This window comes from Catharus ustulatus, chromosome 4 (genome assembly GCF_009819885.2).
Source record: "Catharus ustulatus isolate bCatUst1 chromosome 4, bCatUst1.pri.v2, whole genome shotgun sequence".
NCBI classification, from domain to species: Eukaryota; Metazoa; Chordata; class Aves; order Passeriformes; family Turdidae; genus Catharus; species Catharus ustulatus.
Genome location: NC_046224.1, coordinates 42,536,651 through 42,561,292, shown reverse-complemented (window position 1 = coordinate 42,561,292; position 24,642 = coordinate 42,536,651). Strand labels below are relative to the sequence as shown.

At 36.7% G+C, this 24,642-nt stretch overlaps 1 protein-coding gene across 2 annotated transcripts in view; it reads right to left on the bottom strand.

Moving 5' to 3' along the window:
- Window positions 1–24,642, bottom strand: part of KITLG (KIT ligand) — a 53,121-nt gene that overhangs the window by 11,780 nt on the left and 16,699 nt on the right. For both annotated transcript variants that reach the window (XM_033058807.1, XM_033058808.1), the window contains exons 2-5: window positions 15,878–15,991; window positions 6,847–6,909; window positions 2,253–2,432; window positions 266–428 (exon numbers count right to left, since the gene is read on the bottom strand). In XM_033058807.1, coding sequence (XP_032914698.1) covers window positions 266–428; window positions 2,253–2,432; window positions 6,847–6,909; window positions 15,878–15,991 — 520 coding nt within the window. The remainder of the gene's footprint in view (window positions 1–265; window positions 429–2,252; window positions 2,433–6,846; window positions 6,910–15,877; window positions 15,992–24,642) is intronic.

Sequence of the window (24,642 nt, the reverse complement as noted above, 5' to 3'; positions counted from 1 at the left end):
GGATAAATTTTGGATGAATAGAAACAGAGCAGCATAATGTGAGATTATTTTGATTACACTGAGAAATGATGTATCTAGGAGTGATGGCACTAGAAATTGACTTTGAAGAGAAACACAACCTTCAGTGTCAGTAGTTACTTTCATTTGCAGTAAAAGGGTGACACGGAGGCATGGTATCAGATCCTTAGCATCTCTAAAATCCAAGGAAAATCGCACATTTATATCTGCCTATAAATTCTGCTCTTCAAAAGGAGACCCCTCTTACCATTCTCTGGTGTTGCTACTGTTGAAGGCAGAATGCAGTCATTTTGATCCAATCTGTCTGCAGACTCTTTGTACACCTCAATGGTACTATTAAAGTGCCTAAAAAAATCCTCAGGAATGAAGTGACCTTCTTCATAAAGGTGAACATTTTCTTTTACAAAATCCTAGAGTAAAATATAGAATTCAGCTTCAAAGAAGGTCAAGAGAGATACTCATTTCAACACCTCAACAAATGATAAAAATACCCAAAGATGATACAAAATCGTTTAAATTTTTAACCTGCAGACCACCAGATTAGCTGTATACAATCTTCATAAAACATACAGGCCTTCTGATCTGGGATTTCAAATTAGCTTTGCAAATAGAAATTATTTATTAATACAGTGTGGCAAAATTGCTAAGGAATGACTGTCTCCCATCCTACACTGAAACCCAACAGACTTTTAAAATTCCCCTCATTAAAAAACCCCCTTGATTTCACACTACTTTACTAAGTTTCACTTGAGTCTTTTCATCTGAACACATGAACACAACAATCATTAGTATTGTCATTAAGAGAATGGGGAACAGAATACAATAGCTGGGATACACCACTGCTCAGAAACAGGCTGAGATCCCTGATAACATATCTAAAAATAAGAGTGACTATAAACAAGGAAGCCCAGTCACTCTGAGGTCTAACAGACAAGTTTTTTATGCCAGACTAAACAACATGATTGAGATCCATGTTGATGATAGACAGTTTTCTTTATTTTTTTTTTTAATGTCAACAAGTCAAGTTTGGCCTGGGATTACTCTGTACTCCCAAGAAGGAGGACAGTGGTCTAAGTACGTCCTGCAGAAAATCTCCTGGTTTTGGCTCCAAAGTTATTTTATGTTTGATGCTGAAAGTACTAGACTTAAGATCATTATTCTCCAAGGAAATCAATAGCTAGTTGTTTTCCTGAATTACAGGATATTTACTTTTCCATTCTACAAAATACAATTCCTCTTCCCCAACCACATCCCAGATCAGAGCTTTGAATCATCAGGACATAAATAGAAAAGAAAAAATATATATACACTGAAGATTGGAGATAATTCAGTTTGAAATGGAAAAGTAGGGAATATCTAAATACTCAGCAATGCAATGCAAACACATGGCAAGCTTACAAGGTTATTCCACTCTAAAGGCACCCAAATGTTTTAGTTAATTTGATTCATTATGGGTGTTGAAAAGGTTCGATTACAACAGCTGATGACTTAGCTGATAAAAATAACTATACAGAAGATAAAATGCTTGCTCTACATGGTGGAGTTTACCTGTTTTATTCAGTGGGACAAAATCTTCAACTACAGAATTTATTTTTAATTACTGATAGTCTGGTCAGATCTGGATAACAGACAAGAAAATTAATTTCTTCCCTCCTTCCCTGCCTGCACAGAGAATGAGACATCTCTTGAGCAAGAATCCTTCCAGCTGTTGTCAGAATCCACAAATACATGGAAATGGACCAATATCCTCTGGCCTTTGCATAAAAAAGTAAATTAAACCATGTAGAAGCTTTCAGACCTTCACAAAGTGTGATACATACTAAGTATATTAATAACTTTAACCACATCATCTTTAAATTTACATTAAGATCACTAGCAAAATACATAATTTAAGATGGATACACAAGGAAGATTTCTGCTAATTTCAAAAAGACCAGAATGAGGTCTTAAAGAAGATCACTGCATTTCTGACTTTAAATAACTGCATGCAGCTCATTGCATATGCTGTAATTCCTTGTAAGCCATTTTTCTTTGAAACTGGAGATAACAATTAGCCAATGTTTGCACAATGCTCAGTGCATTTCTAAACAAAGTAGGATTTCAGATGTGCAGGAATAGAAATTAAAACAAATCTAATAAAGTCTTGGATATTTCTAAACTATTACTGAATATTGTGCGACAGAAAGTAAAAAATAAATACCCAGTACAAAAGCCGAAAATCTGTATAAGATTACCTTGTTTTTATCAAAAAAAAGGCATGCCATAAGATCATTAATTATCCTTGTGAGATTATTGATGATTGAATAGTTGCTTAAAACATCTGACATATCTGGAATATCTGAAAATTTATGAAGAAGATTAAGTAGACTCTTTGAAAATTCAGGCACCATCAAACGCAACCAACAGTGATTAGGCTGTCAGGGGATAAAAAAAGAAACAGATGTAAATTAAATATCAGACATTTGTAAAAACTGCTTAAACATCTCAATGTGCAAAAGTAAATTAGACTGTTCTTTCCAATTTAAAATTTCTCAAAAGTATAGCTTACAATTATTCTTTACTGTGGCAAATTTTCTCTTCGGACCTTTTGGTAATATTTCTATTCTCACTGATACTGACATATTTATGGTTGTCTGTTAAATGTCATCCCTTCATTGAATTCTCAGTGACTGCCAAGTGTCAGTTGAGTGTTTGAGCTTTGGAACATGTTACTATGAACCCCAGTCCATGTTTTCAGTAACCTATTAATTTTCTTTTCAATTCTGACTGCCTTAAAATTCTTTAAATATCAGTTTTCATTCATTGTTGTTACCTTACATGACTCAATTAACCCCAAAGATCCTTGATTTAAATTTATCAGGAGGGTTTCCATAAAAATTTTGCATGAAATCCCTGTGTGCTTTTATCCACCTTTAAACAAGTTAGCTGTGTTAATTCCTTCTCTTCAGCTTTTTTTACTAAATGCCATTACTGGGAACAGTTTCTAGATCTAAAACCCTTTCTTCTTCCTGAGTCTTTGACAACAAAAGAATTCTGCACAGCCTGTCACTGTACACTAACACCTATGCAATTAGTTTGCAGACAAAGTTTGTTCAGCTGTTCACATGACTGAAACCTGGTAATTCATCTTGCTATCTTAGAGGAAGTCATTAACTTCTTCTACTTATATATACAAATATAACAGTAGTTAAATAGAGAAAAAAGTCACTCAGTCCAAGAAAATCCCTAACTCGGTATGATCAGCAAAAATACAGGTAAATGCAGTTAACAGTCATGATTGCAAGTTGTACTTGTAAATATCTTCCCAATAAAAGCTAAATTTTTAATGGCAAATGTTATGAGAATTTATTCCATATATGACATTATTTTTCCAATATTGAAAATGTCGCATTAAAACCTTCCAGAAACAAAGATATTGGCCCAACAAACCCTAAGTACTCTTAGTATCACTAAACCACTTTCCAATTGCTGTCCAGTGGATAGGCAGCACCCACTGAATCTACCTTCTGCAACACACAGCAAATGTTTGGCAACTTCTAGGTTTTATCTCATTTTACTAAATTTCTTCAATAAACCTACATACAAATTCTTTATTAAAAAAAATCCACAGGTGTTGCTCTGCTTTGATGTGTAGATGTTTCTGACATGAAAAAATACACTTCACATTTCTGAAGACTAATCAGACTATTAGGCTTCCAGGCTTAGAGAACCAAATGTAAATACATTGGTCAGCTCCACCTGAATTTCCACTTCTTTGTACAACTTTCTCACACAATGATAACCTGTGGCAAGTCAGTGATACAACCTTTTGCAATTATTTCAACAATCACTTTAAAAAGAAAGAAACAGAAAGCAAAATGAATAGCCTTTGGCTTAAGTCTGCTTCCCTTTTTTCCTTTGAGGACAAGGTGAGGGGGCAGGCAGAAGCAAATAAATCAGAGGAAGCTTGTTGAAACATATTCCATTTGTTGTATGAGCGAACCATGTACCATGTCCCAGTGCTCCCATGAGACAGGCAATGCATTTTCTTTCCTCTGCCTTGGAGTAGGAGCACTGATACAGAACTACTGTGCTTCCCTGAACTGGAAACCTCAAAAGCCTTTTCCTTTGAGGTTTTGTGGGTGAGCATTCTCCTCTGGCAGAGACTAGCATAAGCTTGCTGTTTCTCCTAGTGAGCATTTGGCAATTCCAGCAGGGAGTCTATTTTGTTGCTCCCGTGGTTTAGCATGCGTGTGGGAGTCTCCTCCAATTGAACTGTGCTGACCTACAAAGCTGTATTTTACAAAAGCTCTAAGTTCCCTTGTCAGTAACGTGAAGCTGTGCAATCACTTGCTGTGCCAATACCTACCAAACACAGAGATAAAACTGCTCTTATTGAAAAATATGACATTATTTGCAAGCAGAAATGGAGGTTTAACTCTGATATTTTGTGTAAACTTTGACCAAGATTTATATTTCAGGGCAATTGCAAATGTGATTTCCCTTGTACTTCTGGGTAGCTCTCATTTGGCTTTTACTTTCTACATCTATGTAAAAGTTTGAATGTTATCTCCTCTTCTGAATTCAGCCCTTTGCTGTCATCTCTGCCTTTTAACCTTCAGGTTTGACTACACAGTTCACTCTATACAAGACTACTTTTAAAGCCACTCAGTCGCCTTGAGCTAGTGCATAATGCAACAACCCTTCTGTTTAATGGATGGGTCAGTCTGTTCCTGTTACATGCACTACACTGGCTTCCCATCTGCTTTGCATTCACCCTGCCTTCCTACCTTTAGTCATCTACATTTGGGACTGGCTACCTTGGGTACACTTCCCACTTTATGCACGCACTGAAGACTGAAATCTATTGAAAAAAAATTGCAGAGCACCATTTCAATCCCTTCAGAGTTGAGCAAAGGGCATTTACTTTAGGCAAAGCCCTGGGTTTCCCAGATTGCATGGACCAGAACAAAGCCTATTTATTCAGCAAGCCTTACTGTGGTATGCATAACACAACCTGAAATTACCAGAGAGGAATTTGGCAAAGTGGGATCTGAATACCGCTGACTACTTCCTCCTGTGAAGGCATGTGGCCAAGAGTTGCACCTGCCATTACTATGACTGAAAGCATGTGCAAAGGGAACATGGAAATCTCAGCTCTGAACTTCTCTTCTTCGTTTTTGTTTCTTGGCTGCCTATTGTCAATGTAAACTGGATATAAATTTCTGGATATGATGCATCAACAGCACTGAAAAGAATGGAAAAGAATCTGTGTACTGGCAGTCAAAACTGAACCATGATGAGAGGCAAGAGTGAGAACAACCAGGACTCACTGCTCAAGCATGTTCCCTGTCCTTCTTCATCGGACAACATCCCCAGACTCAATCCAGCCCAATAGCTAATGGGCTGGAAGCTGGGGAACAGCACTCAGGCTACAGCTGTCCTCCACAGATGTGAATAGCATCACACCAGACACCAAGATCAGTGAATTTCAAAAAGCCCAGCAGTCAGGGGATGGTGACAGCCAGTCTTCCTTTCTTTTTCTCTAAACATTTGTTATTTTAAGAATTTTCCATTGGTTTTATTTATATAGGATCTAGTTAGTACCTGACTTCCATAGCATTTGTTCTCCAGAGTTTTCCTGTCTAAAGAACCAATTTAAACTGGGTTTTCCAAAGTACTCAAAGTTTTAGCAAAAGCCTCAACCTTCTAGCAAAACTCTTATAAACACTTCTATACCTGATATAACCCTTCACACCCTCAAAACTCAGAGCCCTTCACTATCCTGCAGCCTCCTTTTCCTCCTCCCATCTTCTTGTTATGCAGGACAAAATTATGCTTCTGGCATAATTTTCCAATATCAGTAGGGAATATTGCTAGATTTGCCACACTGCTGTTGGGTAGGATGCATTTTTTATGTGTATAATATACAAATTGGGTTTTTATAGTGAAAACTTTGTACAGACACAAAACCAGCTTCTTACATCTAGCAAATAATTTTCAGCTACTGATGTAGGTATACAAGGATTAATTCTTAAGACGGGCATAGTATTGTTCAGTTTAACTGACACAATCCTGATTTTCTTACTTTTTTCCTTGCCTTAAAACAATAGAGCATTCAGCATAATTTGTGCTTTCACCTTGTTTCCTTTTCTCCATTCTATCACAATCCATGCATCAACCAAGTTTTCAATACATAATTTCAAAACTTTTTTTGTTAAATTGGTGAAAACAAAAAAACATTTAGTAGATTGAGCAATAAAATAATATGATTTTTAAATAAAAATATTGTAAAATTTTAAAGTGCATAGATAATGCTTATTTGAAAGTACAACTATGAATTAAATATGGGATTGTAGAGAAAGAATAACACAAACCATGTTTGAAATCCTATTGGATTTTTTAGTTACTGACACTACCATTTGCTGAACTTGGGGTTCTCTTTACTAGTTACTTAGTATTTGTTGTTCTCTAATGGCATTTCCACTAGCTAAAACAAGAAGGACTTCTACAGTATGTTCCAAAGTCCAATTACAGAGAACCTATTTCTTTAAGAAAGCAGTATCTTTCAATTGACAAGATGAAATAATACTGATGAAATAATAATACAATGAAAATTTGACTTTTCCAGAAAAAAATGCTAAAAAAATTAATATGAAGAAACATTTTCCTAGAATTCCTGTAAGGGCTTCTCAATATTTCTTTTAAATAAATACTTGGGAACCATATGAAAAGTGAAATAAACATTATTTAACTGCAACTTGCTAAGACATAGGACTAGGTATAAAATGTCACAGCCATCACTGGTTTCAGTTATTATTGGAATTAACTTGAAGTGGTGGTACATACCAGACTATCCATCTTCGGGACATATTTAAGGGTTATCATATAATCATTTGGGAGATTTCCAACCTACAATAAACAGATAATAAAAATGTTATAACTTACTACACAAAGTAAGACTTCATTTCCATTACTGCATTCAACAAATTCTACCAAATATTCAACACGCAACTTGCAGTAATTTACCAGGTATAGGCAAAAACAGTTACTTACATACTCACTTTCCTGTGGAACTGCTATTGATGCTTATTTGGTCACAAGTGAACCATCTTTCCAGAGCTCTCTAATATGCCCAGATCTGATCTGATCTGACTATGTTTAATGCTACTGCTTCCAAGCGGAATTAAAGTCAACAAGGGGTTGAGAAGAAGTGATCTGATGTTTTTCATTACTGCAGAAACTCCGCTGCCCTTCTGTATTTTAAAGCCTTGAAGTCTTTACATGGCAACTTCTACTGCAGACAATAGATCACGCAGAAGTATCTAGTCCTTTTTTCTTCAAATAACATTCAATTTCAACACGCATCTGAACATAAATACTTGCCCGCCCTGTGCTTAGTATGGACCAGGTCAGAACAACACCAGAGCACAACTTTAATTTGGGAGTTGAGCTTTTTACTAATGATGAGCAATATCATTATATCATAACAATGTCCTGGGGCAAAGGAGAGCTTTCACACACTAAGCATCAGCTTTGCAGGTATGGGCGAATGTGAAATGTGCTGCAGCAAAGACAAGGAATTATACTGTACAATCTGCCACACTTGGCATCCAGCACTACTGTGAGACATGGTTGAACATCTGGGGTATGTGCTCAGTTGGGAGATGAACAGTCAAACAGTCACTGGACTGCCACAAATCCAGAGTCTTTTGAAGTATTTTTTCAAAAGGTTTAGCCATAATATGATGCTTAATGATACAGTAAACCTATTTTCTATCAATGAAAGCATCAACTGATATTTCTCATCCTAGTTTGAAATTCATGTAGTCAGAAACAACATGCACAGATGTAGCTCCTTTGGTGTAAAAGCATTTCTACTTCAGGTTAAAGATCATTCTGTTATGGCTGCTTTTGATTCTGCTGCTATAGCAACCAGCACAGGGATTTCTCTTCCCCCTGAGCAGTTTTTAGGTAGTATTTGGTTTGGCAAAATAGAGTGTTTTATTTTTTATTTAAAATTTGGTTCCAATTAAAAATTAAACCAGTTATTTCAAAACATTATGGTTCTAGAAATGGTCAAGGACAATACTTATACATAGCAAAACACAAGAGAATTCCAAGTTGTTTTAATTTATGTGGGCTAAGCTACAATTTTTCAGCTCAATGGCATCTATCTTTCTCCCACAGCTTTGGAACAGTTACTATATAAATGATCCTTAAAAATTCCCTCACATAAATCAGTTGTTTCTACTTTTATTCTTCTTTCATTTTTATACCCACACATTTCCAAAGCAGAAGCACCACTAATATTCTCTATATTAATTTCTATTTACCTGGCATTTTGGGGAGTTGATTCAAGATGCTATAAATACTGAAAAATATTTCAATGCATTTGTTCTTTCTTTAGAGCACCAGATTTATTTTAAATCCTCATCGAAATTTTGTCTATTAGTCCTATATTTAAAACAACATGGCATTGCAGCATACTATTTTCATTATTCCATTTTTTTTTTCCTAGCTTCCTTTGCGTGCCTGGAGAGGTAGGACTAGCAGCACTTCTAGCAGCATAGATAGTGAAGATGCTACTCTATGTGCCAAGTTTCCCATACTTACTCTAGAGGGATTCCACACTTAGCAGTGCCAGCAAAACCACTGTTCTTTAAAAAAGGTCACTGGAAGATTAAATTTGTTCCATATCAATGACCACTACAAGAATTTATATGCATTATGTATACAATCGACTTTCCTGCCATCAGAGCCTCTCCAGCACTTTTCACGCACAGTTAAAAAAATCTAAGTGCCCAAGAGCTCTTACACCTTCTCAATCAGAGCTGGAGCATACAGCTCAGCCTCAGATATTTCTCTCCTTGACAGACTGTGAATCAGATATTTTTGAATTTACTACTAAAAATGAAGATCACTGGGAGGAGGGTGTCAAAGACAAAATACATGCATTGCCTCAAGACCAAACTTGTTAAAGTTTTGTTGACTGAAGTCCACATGTCAGATGCTGTGCTGGTAAACGATGAATCTCAGTTAAAGCGAGGGAGTTAAATTTATGTCTCACTTGGACTTCCCAACTCACACACAGAAAATAGGGTAAAGCCCCTGATGTAAGAGAAAGATATGTCTATATTAGGTCTGCGTTTTGTAGGTCTGTACTCTCTTGCTTTGCTGAAACATATCATCCAAATCCAATCACTTGATTTTCATCTGCTGAAATGATCCTGAAAGGAATGAATGGACTCTGCACACCCACTCTATGCAGGGTGCCTGATTGCTGTGGCTTCCAGCAAGAGGCAGATGGCAAGGCAGCTCTGACCTGCCTGAGCAAAGGTGTTTGGAAAGGAACCTTGAAATCACCTAAGTCCTAGAATGACTTTTTTATTGTTCCTCCACTCAACTTCATGAGTACAGTGACAAATCTGGGGGGCCACAAAACACCTGCCTGCATGACTTACCTTGGTTTAAACAGAAGTAACAGTCTTGATTACTATGGAGAATGTCAACTGATAATCTTGCAAAGGAATGCATAGAACTAAAAAGCATTGAATTGCAATTAAAATGTCACAAAACTTTTCTCTGATTTAGTGGATATGTGTGATTGCAGATATCCTCACAGGATGAGAAAAGCTGAGGAGCAGGGAATCTATACTTATGTGTTTAAATTCATACAAAACCAAAAATAAGTGTTATATTCCCAGTTGTAACAAAACCTCAAACTGGGGAATGTAAGATTACTTTTGACATAGAGAGGTGTGAATATTTAATACAGCACTGTTAATATTGCATAAACCAAACATGTTTTTAAAAATACTCACAGTCAAATAGATGGGGAGATGACAAAAGGATGTAAAAGAGATTTGGGTTCCTAAACTACTCTTTAATCGCAACAGCAGACATGAGAGATGACCTATCTGTACATGCTTTGAAATGAGGGCTACTGCTCTTGAAAATTCCCTTTATTGCAATTGTTGTGAAAATTATAAGGAAACAAGCATAGATATAATTTTTTATATACATATAAAATATAAAGCATATTAATAAAGTAAAAATTACCATTTTCCATTGCCAGTGTTTTCTTTTTTACTCTAAAGCATATGATGGGAAAAACATACTTTCCTTTTGGATATAATTTCTATCTTAAATTTGTCTGTATTTGTTTCCATTTTCCTGTTCTTTTCATAGAATAATAGAATGGTTTGGGTTGGAAGGGACCTTACAGATCATCTGGTTCCAACCCCCTACTATGGACAGGGACATCTTTCACTGCACCAGGTTGCTGAGATCCCCACTGAATTTGGTCCTGACACCTTTCCAGGGAAGGGCCACCCACCATTTCTCTGGGCAACCTGCTCCAGCGCCTCACCAACCTCACGGTAAAGGATTTCTTGCTTATATCTAATCTCAATTTCTCCTCTTTCAGTTTACAGCCATACCCCCATGTCCTGCTACATGCCCTTGTCAAAAATCCCTCTCCAGCTCTTTCTCACTGCTTCTCTGCTTTTCCTGCAGGAGCTTCTACTGTCTGTCCTTCATCTCTGCAATCTACTCTATCTCATCTGCTAATGAAACAGTTAATAAAATCTTCATCATTTGGCTTAAGACAACATGCTAACAATTTCCGTTCACACTTTTTACAGTCATAGTGGCAGATTATTTGCAGCATAACAACTCTGGATAATTTTTTATAACCCCTTCACTCAGGAGAGTTAGATCCATTTAAAAATAAAAATCAAATGTGGCAGAGAGTGTAAAGTACATATTTACAGCAAAGATGTAATGTGAAAGCAAAGTACTTGATAGCATGTCTCAAACAAGGAACTGGTCAGTAAATCCTGACTATTGTTTGGGCTTCCAACAATCAAAAAAAGAAAAATGCTTTACAGAAGTAGTTCAGGCAAGAAGAGGTATCTTAGATTTTGTTAACAGACAAAACAAAAATATGTAGGTATTCTGTGCATAGCTCAGTGAAAATTCTATTTATATGTAGGTCTTGATGTTCATATTTAACAAACATATATACAACTGATTCCTAATTCTTATGCAAAATCAAATGCACAATTACATCGATGCAGCTTTCTGCTGACTTACTGTGCTGAAAAGAACAATGGGGACAGACTTTATTGACAGGTGCTGCAATTACAGTTTCATAATACAGAGCATTTGCTCATCAAGTAATGTACTTCCCTCCAGACATCTTCATTACAAAAGAAGCAGGAGGTCATGTGATGAGGAGGGCAAAATGAATAGTCTCTAAATACTTTCATTCTCTATAGGTATGAAATTATGGACTTTTAAAATTCTCACCATTAAAAAACAAAAATGATTGTTCAATTGTTCTTTGCTTCTTAAGACCATTTTACTTAGGCTATATTCTTCATGTGACAAAATTATATTACCCAGATGTGAATAAATTTAATCTTTCAGAATATACAAGTCTTTTTTTTTTTTTTTTTTTTTTAATGAAGTGATACCAGTCTGATTTGGTTTTACATCGATTAATGCTCAGAAACCTTATGGTTATTGAATTCCTTTCTCTCCAATCCTTTCTTCTGGTGCAAGACTAGCATGATGCTAGTGAAAAGATTAAGACCACTGAAAACAAGTTACGCCACACATCTGTCCTCAGTTGATTACTCAAAACAAAGTTGATTAGTCAAGTGACCCACATTTTCAGGCACTGCACAGCATGCCTTGCTTATTCTCCAACAGCTTAAGCTTAGTAGACATCTCACGTCTATATTCACAGAGGGTCTTGACTGAGGCATGTTCTCATATCCCTACAGTACAATAAAGTTGAGCAGAGCCACAGCCATGCTCAGGAGTTTTCTACAATTGGTGCAGAGGGTTTACAGTACTTGGAGCCAGCCCAGTACCTAATAAACAAAGACTAGGTAGGGAATTGTGACACTGTTCAGCAAGCTGCAGGCGCACTGCAGTAGAAGTATATGTGTGTGTGTGAGTGGGTGGGGGGGGAAACATACTGGAGAAAAAGCCAAATGAGGGATATGGATTCATACTGCGAATTATTCTAGCATGAAATAGGAAGAGGATGGGAATTTGCCTGGAGTTCATCAAGGAGCATCTTTCCTGTGGCCACAAACAGTGTAACAGATACCATGGAAATAATGAGGAGAAGCTGAGGGCAAACTCAGCATGTGTTATGACAATAAGGCAGTGTTAATAGTACCTTTAAAGATAAACCCAAGAAGCTTGCCATTGATAGTGGAAAAAAAAGGAGGAACAGCTTGAAGGAAATAAGTAGAAGATAAAGGGTCAGAGCAGCAGCATGTGAACAGACTGAAGAGCAAAACTACACAAGCTGAAGCTAGAAAAAGATTTCTCATAGAGTAGATTTTTATCCACCAAGAATTTGGAAGAAAAATACACTTGTTTGTCCAGAGAACTACAAAAAAAATTTCTCCCACTATGACAAGAAAAACAATGAAGGTTTTAAAAGTCAGCTTTGAAGGGTCTGTGAAGCATCAAGAGCCAAATCAGACACCTTTGTTGAAGACTTGAACGGTAGGGAAGAGATGGTGATGAAACTTTACAGTGAGGCCCAGGAAAGGCTTACATTTTGGGGAAATGAAAGAAATCATACTCTGCCTCCAAGGAGGACTCATGCCAAAGTGAACCTAGGCTCTAGACTAGTTATGTCTGATAATTTGTGATGAGATAGGAGGAAGAGAGGCCAATATCCTTAAGTGATGGGATTTGTGCACTACCACTGAACAGATAGTTTATTGCACTCAGAGATGGGAGTATAGTCATGACTGTGGACAAAAAGGGTTAAAAAATATGACAGTCTGGCTGAGAGGAAAGCATTTATGAATAACTAGCATATCACCATGTTCAAATGTGACAGAGTTTGTGAATAACATAATAACTATGACCAACAACTGTATACATAACACTTCAATGAAATCCTCTGGGCTACAACTTTTTCTCAGTATGAAAGGGAAGGATATTTATTAAAAACCCTATGTCCTACTAGCACACATTCTTTTAGCAAAGAAATAAAACTTTTACTTAAAGGCCAATAGGATGTCTAGACAAACGGGAAGGCTGTGGATGTTGTCTACCTGGATTTCAGTAAAGGTACTGTCTCCCATAGCATTCTCCTGGAGAAGCTGGCAGCTTGTGCTTTGGACAAGTGCACCTTTCACTGGGTAAAAACTGTCTGGATGGCTGGGCCCAGACGGTGAATGGTGCCAGAACCAGGTGCTAATTAGTGTTCCCCAGAGCTCCTTATTGGGACCAGCCAGTATCGGTTTATTATCTTTGTTGATGCTCTGGACAAGGCAACCAAGAACAGTCTCAGTCACTAAGCTGGTGGCAGAGTTGATCTGCTGGAATGTAGGAGGGCTCTGCAGAGGAAACTGGACAGGCTCTATCAGTCAACTGGTACAAGCTGTATGAGGTTCAATAAAGTGAAGTGCCAGGTCCTGTACTTGTCACAGCAACTCTGCCCTGTGCTACAGGCCAGGGGGAACAGTGGCTGCCTGGAGGAAAAGGACCTGGGGGTGGTGGTTGAGAGCTGGTTGAACATGATCCAACATGTGTCCAGGTGGCCAGGAAGGCCATTGGTATCCTGGCCTGTATCAGCAATAGTGTGGCCAGCAGCAGCAGGGACTGGTGAGGCCACAGTTCAAGTCTTTTGTCCAATTCTGGGTGTCTCACTGCAAGAGGAACAACAAAGGGCAGCAAAGATGGGGAGGGTTCTAAACAGTGAGTCATATCAGGAGTGGTTGAGGTATTGGGTTGAATTTTGAAGATACACGTCATCAGAATATCATTCATTCATATACTCACAATGATTATATTGTGTTTCAAGAAGAAGAAATGGTACAAAAGTTTTGCTTCAATCTGCAAGAGTTTTAGGGTGTCCTGAACCATATGTTCAAGTAATATCATGTTGGAGTCCTTTTCACATGTACTAAGGATATAGTTCATAGAGTATAAAAAACCTGTATGTGCTACAAAGTAGTATGATCAGTTAGTATTCTCTGTAGGCTTCTCCCATCTCATAGTCACACTGTCAGCTAATGAAGTTTTACTTTAAAAATACTTTAAATCTTATTATGTATTTTTAAAATTTTGTTCTCAATGTCTAGTTGCCATGTTGTAGAATTTCAAAAGAGAATGATCAACATGCAGTATAGTCACACTAATTGAAACAAAGGGTTCTTGTCCTAAATTGAGAATGCTAAACTTATTTTCATCTTATCTTGTTAATTCTCAAGTGAATTTATTGAAATTATTTCTGCAAATATTAACACAGACAAAACAGGGAGACAGACTTTCTTCAAAACATTCCCAGAACAAGTCATGCAACTCAAAACAGAGAGAATCTATGTGTCTGGGGCTTTGTAATTTCTGCATCTCTCTGTTATTTATCCAACCCAAAGTATCTTTGACCTTGCTTGGTAAGTTGACCTCAACTTGGCATTTGTAGGGTGATCTGAAAGATATGGATCTAAGTCAGGAGAATGACCATACAGCATCCTCATGGAGGAGTGTGCAAAGAAGCTCAGCCCAGCCCCACTCTACTCAAGCTTGGCAGGAGCAGAAGAACAGTGTAACCTGGACAGTGTGATTATTCAAGCTTGCAAACTTTTTGTAATCTGCATTTATATGATCTTGAAGTTTTAATTGTACTAAAGGGAAAGTTAAAGCATTTGTTCTCAGGACACATAACTGACAAAAAGTTATTACTATCCCTGCACTACACAATTTCGCCAGCCCTCACAGGAATTCTGTTGTTCTTTCATGCTTTCAACAGGTTTACATCAAAGCTTAATACTCTCCCAAGATCTGAAATATTATCTGGAATAAATATGCCAATACTTCAAAATTCTGCCTGAAGGGACTAATTTGAAGCACTAAACATTTAAGTAGGACTGCAGAGTACTCTTAAGAGATTCACACTATGTACCAATGTATATAAAAAGGACCAAAGAAAACAAGAACACTGCACAGGCAGAAAATGCCAGGGGCTTCAATTTAAGTGTTGATAATAATAACACTGATGTTGCAACAGTTTTCCCACAATGAAACCACAATTTTCAGCTAGATGCAATGTGCAGATGAAGATATGCTTAAGTGTTCAGTGTATATTCTTTCTTAAAAACTTCGGCATTATATCCTGCACTACTGCAAAATAGTATAATTATTAACTTCAGTGAAGCTAAACACCAATTGACTTCACAAGCAGATGCAGTTTTTCAGGTTAATGCAGTGGTCAATTAAGTAACAGTTAAAACTTCCTTAAATGAATTTAGTTTTTTTATGAAGCTGTGAGTCTTTCAGACTTAAACTTCTAGGTACAGCAAGTAGAGAAACACACAATCTGTGTAAGCCACTCACATCCAAAGACTGCAAAACCTGTTCAGTTGTTATTGCTTTGATTGCTGCAACGATGTCTAATATCATACTATTTTTATATATGGCACTTGTCTTTCATATACCCGAGGTAAAGACTTCTGCTTCAATTCAGCTGTGTTTGCTTCTAGTCTGGTCCATGCAAGTCAGTAACACAAATACAATAATCTTTCATCTGCATGGGGAACAATCTGCTCTGAAAGAATGTTTGAAGAAATAAAGATTTTTGACAATTTTTATTGAAGTTTGGATTCAGTAAATTACATATGTAGATGCAGTCCATTTTGGTCAAGTTAATATCTTCAATTAATACTAGAACTATTCTCACTGCAAAAAAAAGGTTTTGGTCAAATGACAGATGTTGATGGATTCTCTTTTAATATTCCCCTAGCTCTAATACAGATTTACAAACTTTGCTTAAAAATGTAAGTGCCCTTAGACACCGACTATTTTTTAACATACAGAATGATGTAAAATAAAAGGTACTTACCAATTTTGCAATGTCATTCACATCATCAGTGATTGGATTCCCGCAGGAACTCTGGGCTTTGACAAGAGGATTAAGTAGGAGTAGTTGAAGACAAAAGCAAGTGATAATCCAAGTCTGTTTAGTAAAAGAGAAAAAAGAAACAAGAAACCCCAAGTAAGCAAACACCAAATATGAAGTAATAAGAGATCATAGTAATGTTTTTCATATGTGAAGTCCAGAGACAACAATACTCTTTGTTCTTCATGAAGGCATACTTGTACCATTACAGTACCATCTTCATGGCAGGAATCCACAAAAATGCACTTAATTGATCTTTTCAAAGATCAAAGCAAATATCTATAGAGCATTAATGGAAAACCCAGTATTGATCCATCAGGTTACTTGCACAGGATCATGCCTAGCTGGGTTTTTGCAAAGTTTACAGATAGCAAAGAAGAGAAAGATAAAATCTTTGCAATATTCTTTATCATCAAAATACAGTTGATTATATACTTCTCATTCACCTGATAGATCTGTGGCTCTAATGTGATAAATGGTAAAGAACAAAATTATACCAGACTACATCAAGACAAAAGGAGAAAGTTCAGAATCACAGCCATTTCATTTGAGTACTTAAAACTCCAAGCAAACCCACAACTGGATTCTACCCAAACACTGACATCTCAAGCAGCAATACAGTACTTCTCCAAGTGACGTGCTCTGGCCTCTCAGAAGTGCCAGCTTGGCTTTGGCACTACATTCCCCTCCTAAATCCTATTGGAAACAGCAGTGCAATGTACTTACACATGCTTGTGAGACTCACACAGAAAAGAACCAGATAACTAGCTGCTATGCACCTGGGTGTCTCCTTGGCTACACTGCCTGAACTTCCTCGCCTTCTGTTGTTCCTTGTGCTTCACTGGTTTCCCATAGAGCCCTGTGCCAAGTTTAAGCTGCAGATCTTTATTTCCAGAATGTTAAAGCATTTAAGTTATGGATAATCAAAAGTTGCCTCGGGTTGTGAAGCTTCTTGTGCCAGCTGACTGAAGCTGTCAGCAAAAGCCAATGATGATGTACATTTACGGCAAGTACGGAATTTGCCTGTGCAGGCTCCTCAGCCTCCATAAGGGCAGGACAGAGATCAGAATTTGCTTTTACACAAACTAAGATACAGCTCAGCTCCGTCTGTTCTGTATGACAGGTAGAGAACTCCAGCCTCCACCCTTTCCCTCATATGCTCTTCAACCTTTCAATTTAAGACCAAAGCAAATGAAACAACAGCGACACAATTCTCTAGGAAAACAAGAGAAAAATAACAGGTTAAAAAAATGAGGTATCATTATAGTTATCTAGAGGGCCTAAGAAAGAATAATAATAGATTGCTCAGGAGCTTCATAAACTTGACAGAACAGTGCCAGGCACTTTACCTACAAGAGCTGTTAAGTGACAAGAGTAATCTTTTTCTTGTATTTTTTATCCCTTAAATCTTGTATCCATCCTACAAGTAAAACTGGTGATTTGTTTTCTTAAAATACAGTTTCCTGACACATTTAAGAAAAAATAGTGTGGGCTGCAGGTAGAAAAGGTAATCCAGCTTCCTCTCCCTACCTCTTGCACTGGCACTGATGGTTTAGTTGTACCAGGCAGAAAACTTCCACTTTTGTTTTCCGGTAGTATTTTTCAGCTTTCTGATCCAAGTAACTGACAGAGCTGAAATGCTCTGTCAAAGATGAGACAAGCCAGGACTGCTGATTTCAGTGGAGCCTGCACTTTTCCTAAACTGTACCCTCAGACACCACAGAGAAAGAAATCAAAAGTATTCTAAGCAAAGTGCATTTGCAATAAGCAATGTCTTTTGAGAATGTCTCTTGCTTCAACAAAACTAGCATATAGAAATACTTTTATTTTAATATTTGTACAAATAATTACTGAGCATAATTACCAATGTGAAGGACTGAGAATAATTAACAGTTCATCTTTGTATTTTATGCTACAGAAAGCTTTGCAGTTATATATATGAACAATTTGAGCTCAGGAGAAATGCAAAGATGCTGCTAGTTTAAGAAAGGACCTCTGAGAACTCCTTGCAGTACATTAGAGGTCAAAGCTCTTTGAGAACTGGTTTTAAGTGACCAAGAGAAATTTCGTCTCTCTTTCCTACATATGCTCCAGAATCACAGAGGAAACAAAAGCTACTCAAGTTAACATGCTACCTCCTCATTCACGATTTTGGGAAATAAACTGCTGTAAAAAGGGCAAGAAATTAATGACAATTATCTCCAAAATGAAATAACTATACTGCTTTCAAGAACGAAAACTGAGTAGTTCAACCTGTGGAATAAAACAGTGCCTTAGCAGTTACACTGGTAGAGACTTTTCCCTAACGTGTTTGTTGGAGATGGAGTTCACACCAGGACCTGACCATTTCTTTATTGGACTCCTCAATATTGATTAGTGTGTAAAGATGGAATTTGTTCACTGAACTATGTCACAGTGATAGGATGATGTTCAACCTAACAGCCTAACAATCAAAAAAGTAACAAAATTCTTTAATTAGAAATACTTTTCCTGCAGATCAACTAAGTAATATCAATAAACATAGTAGCACACTCCAAATAAAACCAGAACTTTGATGCACCTTATCAATTTTTGTACTTCTGAATATAAAGACAGTTCATACATGAAGCTTAAAATCACTATATATTTTATAATTTTGTAAATAAGTAAGAATATTTTTCCTATGTAAATAACAGTATTTAAAAGCATAATAATTTTATAACTGCTATTAAAACCAAATTATTTGTAAATTCTGAGATTTTTAAAGATTTTTAAAGAGTTTTCTTGCTTATTTTCTCCCTGTGTCATCCAACAGGAACTGAAAATCTTTAAAATACTGCTAGTTTCAACATGTCTATTATACAAAATCTTTTAATTATTTGCACTTACAAAATATTTATATTATGCATGCCTTCAAGCACATTATATGTAAGGACTGTAGAGATCAAAGAGTTGAGCTATTTTTGTGTTATTTACTAATGACCAAACCTGCTGTTTGAGCAAAACTTGAATAGACTGAATTAAATCAAGGACAGAACAAAAGGGAACCTTAAACAATAGCTTTATAAACAGAGATGCCCATTTTATACTTTACTAAGCATAAATAAAAGTTACCTACAAAGCACTCATAACAGATTTCCATATTTAATTACCCCTTAGTTAACATGGGATTTCTCAAAACCGGCGTCACAATTTAATCACACATCATCTATTAGCATTAAATTGAAGATATATAGCAGACAGGAGGCAGACCTGTACATCAAAGCGCCTCTTCCTATTTTTGGCTCAAAAATTATTCAGTTGTCTTTAGGTTCTGAAATCTCTTAAATACTGAATTAAGTCTCTTAAATACTGAATATCTAAGTTTGTGCAAGGGGGAAAAATATTATTAGACTCAAAAGGATAATTAAAACTAAAGATTTCAAGTCTACACTTTGTTTATTCTGCAAATGATTTGCACTATTTGCTTGTAAGGCATAATTGAGAATTTCAGTAAACAGCATTTTAGAAACTTAGCTAGTGATCCAATAGGCTAAAGACCATCCTTTCAGTTTTAGGTCAACATCCTTTTCATTTATGTTCTTCCTTTACAATCTGAAGTGTTGACAAAGGCTGCTGAGTGAGTGGTTTAGCATCTCTTTCACAGTATGCTATGAAAGATAATCATGTCAATGTTCAGCAAATTCCTTGCATGGACAGCAGCAAGGGGAATACCACATTGCTAAATAAACTAAACTTTGGAAAGTCTGGACATTTCCAAATATCTACTTTGTCCTGATAATAGTTCTAATCACAAGTAGGGAGAAGTCATTTAAAAAGGGCAAATAACAAACCACAAAAAAATCATTAAGCGCAGCGAGAGGCAGTAACTACACAGATGAATGGGTTCTCCATTTTAAAATTTCTTTTATTCAAATCATATTAGCCATGGAATTTTTCAGCCCCTGAAAAATTTCCTGAGCAAATCCTCCAATTAATCACAACCAAGCCACAGATAAAGTAGGTCAGCTGACGGTGTGGAATAATATCCACCCTGGACAAGGCTTCCCAAATTTATTTTTTACTTCTCTTAATGTTGGAGTAGGAACATCTTGCAATATTGGCCCCTCAGACAGTGTTTACATGCTGCTTTGCTGAGACACAGCTTGTGAACTTCTGCCACAGACAACACTGGTTGGTCAGTCATGGACAGCTAACTTAATGTTCATACTTACGCCTCAAAAAGCCTTTTGAAAGAAGATTTAGAGAAAATGTAAATAGCAGGAAAATATATTTCTTGCTTTTTGCTTTTTTTTTTTTTTTTTTTTTAAACCACAAAGCATCCAGGTGCATAGAAACATAGCATTCCTTCCTATGTGTATTTAGTTATTTAGCTGTGATAGAGATCAAATATTAAAGTCATGGAAGAACTGCTTAAACGAATTAAGAAATTAACTGACAGCATAGAAAAATCTTTAAATGAAAGAAGAGCATTTATACAGAATGTAATCCAATTACTATTTTCATGGTATTCACTGACACTTTCATCCCTGCAAATGGCAGTGCAAACTTTAATACCCCACATGGCTGTGCCTAAATGCTGCTTAAGGGCTAAACATTGCTCAAGCCCCCAAAAAAGTGAGTTAATTGTGGAAAAAGAAGTCAGTCACTCACTACCACCTAGCTCTGGAAACAATGAAGTACTTGGCAAGCACATTTGGAACTGGCAATGTCACCTGCACACTGTCAAGTACCCAGGAAATTACTTCAGAGTAGCAGAAGGAAGCACTGTGTTAACTCTGAAAAATGCATAGATAAGTATTAAGTCTGGTGTACAGCTCCTGTCCATCAAAACTGGCACTAGTCCCACCAAATACAGCAGCCTATCAACTAGGGTGCTCTCCAAGTGACAGACCTGGGCTACATCTCCTGTAACCAAGGTAACTCTAACTTGTGGGAGTTGTGACACTCTGATATATCTACCTTGTAATTACCATGGAATCATGGAACCATTTAGCTTGGAAAAGACCTCTAAGATCATCAAGTCCAACCATAAACCCAGCACTGTCAAATCCACCAGAAGACCATGTCCCTAAGTGCCATACCTACACATATACCACTGGAGTTGATTTCCTGTGTGTTTACAGGTTCCTGGCTTAAAGGGGCAGACAAGGGGCACACTGGTACTCCTGACCCTTATTTTTCATAACATTTATGCCTTTTACATTTTCAAGCCAGTATGTAGAAAACCAGACGTGTTCTCTGAACAGGGATCAGAATGTTTGTGTGTATCCTTGTCTCACACATGCACCTCCATCTGGGCACCCTAACTTTTGCAAAGCTCCCCAGTCAACATGTGAGTTTTCTTGAACAATCTTTTGGCAGTCCAATGAACAAAATGCATAACTCCAGCTCAGTGAGTCACTGTGCAGGGGTAAGACACCTAAAAATCTCTGGATCACGCCCTCCATGCTTTGTTATGATTACAAAATCCAGATGCATACTTTTCTAGTGACTGATACCACTCTTCATTTTTTTTAACAATGATGTGTAGTAAGGAGTATGATGATAAAAGTAAGCAACAGAGAGTATCAGAATAATTTTTCTGCATTTTTACTTAAACACAGACTATAGAAATACTAGTCACTCTTTTTCAGAGAAAGTTTTAGAATGTTTTGGACACAAAGTATTTGAATATACATTTGGATATTTACGAAACACAGTACATTTTCTACTCAGTTCTGCATATAATACCTAAAATGCATAATATGAGGGTACTTCAAGGGGTTAAGGGGAAGGTAATTAACAAGTTTGTTCGACATATATAAACAGGGAGAGGTGCCATTGCTACCTACATTCAAATGAGTTCAACAGACAACCTGCCTTCACAGTTGTTTTACCTTTTTGTGACCGTACTGTATTTGCCCTTCCCAACCCTAGAACCTCTTCTCCCACACCTTTGCACTCACTTGTGTATCCACAGGGGACTCCTAGAATGCCTTTGCACTCACTTGTGTATCCACAGGGGACCCCTAGAATGACAAGAATGGGAGTTTTCATCTAACTGTTCATTTGGTGGCAGAATATTAAAGTGGCACTTGCTAGACTCCACCAGCCGTATGTGCAAAAGCAAAGTCTATTGTATTCTGATGCTTATAGGCCAGTTCCCTTCTAAAGGTACACTCTTAATGAACTGGAAATAATTATATTCAGGTCAATGGACAAAAAGTAGCCCCAAACCGGTGCTAATGCAGAACTACTTTTTCTCCAGTATGTTTCCTTTTCAGTTGGAAGGAGAAACCATTCTCTAGTTCTGCCAAGTAATGCACATCTATTGCCTGAATCAGACAAATTTAAGATACGCAGTCTTAACAGTGCTGAGAAAATGATGAGTCACATCATTCTTTCCCACCATCCAGACCTTGGGAAAACTGGGAAGCTGCTTAAGACTATATGCCAACCTCATTTAATACAACCTCAGGCCAATTGTTATTATCCTCTACCCCTTGCAGCTCTTCTTGACAGATGTTGCTCAGCCAATGTGCTACTCTGCTACTTGGTGAGGAGCACCCAAACTCCTGCTGAGTTTGGTTTGTGTGTTTCAGCTGAAACCAAGATTAATGTGATAAGCAAGAAGTGTAAATTGATACAGAGTTTGCCTTGCAAATCAATGCAATTCAGCTATCAGTAAACTACAAAAAAGTCTTTTTAATGCATAAATTAACGTATCTATTTTCAATCTCTATAAGGATACCATTACGAAATACTTGGCTATTCTAAAAATATAAGTTCTGGTTCTTTAAGAATGTTATCTGATCCATAATAAATTTTGTCCACTCCTTAATCTCACTTGACAATCAGGGATTCAGGCAGTTTCCATGCATCCTAAACTTGTCCTGGATGACAGCCAGTTTGTTTAGTTACCAAGTACTGGGAAGTGAAGTTACCAAGAGACAGGTAATTATACATGTTGCCTCTGGAACTCGTGTTAAAAGCGTCTGAATAAATATTTACTGATAATAATCCATCAGGTGGCATTCTAGTTCTGTAAAAGAGCCAGGAGACTTAAAGGACAAAAGTGTTTCAGTTGGAAGAAAGAACAAGAATTTTAAGAACTTCTATATTTTGAAAGAATTCTTCCTATTAAATCATAATCAGAGATTATGAGGATCTCCAGAGGTCCTGCACTTAGCAGTCTTTTTAGGACATGTGTACTGGCAAGAGAGATTTTCTTTTCCACTTTTTGTAAAATTCCATAGCAAACATCCAGCATTGATACTGAAATTTTTCATTTTTCTGTCTATACAGTGATAAAGGCCAATACTTTCTTGTTTTGTAACGAAGGCACTGAAGTCCAACTACATGCACAATCAAAACAGAAATAATCAAAAGACCAGACTTCAGTTGACTCAAAAAAGCCTTTCCCCTGGAAACTTATGGAAGAATTTTCTAGCATAGATCCAAAGGCATTTTTAATTAATTTAAAGGAGAAGACAACATAAAATACAAGATTATTTTTGCAGGGAGGACAAGCTCTTCACATTGCATGGAGGTGGATGATCTGACTTCCTCAGGGAATGAAAAGACATTTTCTTAGATAAAATATTTAATTAAAGATTTTTTCTAACGATCTATTTCAGAGGTCTTGCTTGTTTGCCAAGTTAATGCTAAAAAAATCCACTATATTGAATATTCTTTTGAATTATAATTAAAATATATACCAAGCAATCTTCTTTAATCTTGGACATTCAAGTACCAGTAAAGGAAAGGAAATAAGACTTGTTACAGAAATTCTGTACTGGATCTTTAATTCTTACCATCTGCTACAAATTATATGGTGTTTGGGTTGGAAAAACTATTACTCTGGCAAAATAAATTAAAATAAATAAAATCATCTAGAAAAGTGAAAACAACGGCTATTTTGATACTTGGCATACACTAAAAACCATGTACATGATGAAAATGTCCTCCCTTGTATATCATTCTCAATATGAAGCAAAAGATGTTAAGTAGATTCTTACTCTTTCATAGAAACTTTGCTAGAAAATAAACTACATTATAAATCGGAAGAGTTTTCAGTTCATGCTCAAGCCTATGGAAAGCAAACATCATGAAAAAAGTCCTTATACAAAATTAAAAGTTTAGGTCGTTTTCTTTTTCTTTTTTTTTTTTCCTTTTCTTTTCAATCCTTTTATACTTTTTCTGTATAAGCAGGGGACGATTTCTGAAATATAAATCACAGAATCGTCAACTTGGTTTTAAACCAAAGACATGTTCTCAGAAAGACACTGTTGTGTTTCTGGACTCTGATTTTTTTTTATAACATCCATGATAGGTACTGTATCTTTACATAGATATAAATCCAGAACTAATTTCTCTGACCTGCTTGACTTGAGACCTCGTTACAAAAAGGCAATTGCTGAACACAGACTGAAACTAGATGCCAGCATATTCAGCACCTGAGTGTCTTCCTTGTAGTGAGGTATTCAGGACTTAACAGAAGATCTGAAGTGAATCTTGGGAAATTATCCCAAATCTTCATTGCTCTGACAGTTAAAAGCCTGTCCAGTGCAAGTGACAGTGGTTTGTATCAATCCATTCTCATGGCAGCGCTGCTCCTTTGCTTGTGCATTTATACTCCCATCTTTCTGCTGTGTTTTCTTCATGCACTTGTGAAAATCAACCCTACTACTGGAGTCTTTGCTATGAATAATTATAAAGTCCATTTGACTTTCATTGTTTGATGACAA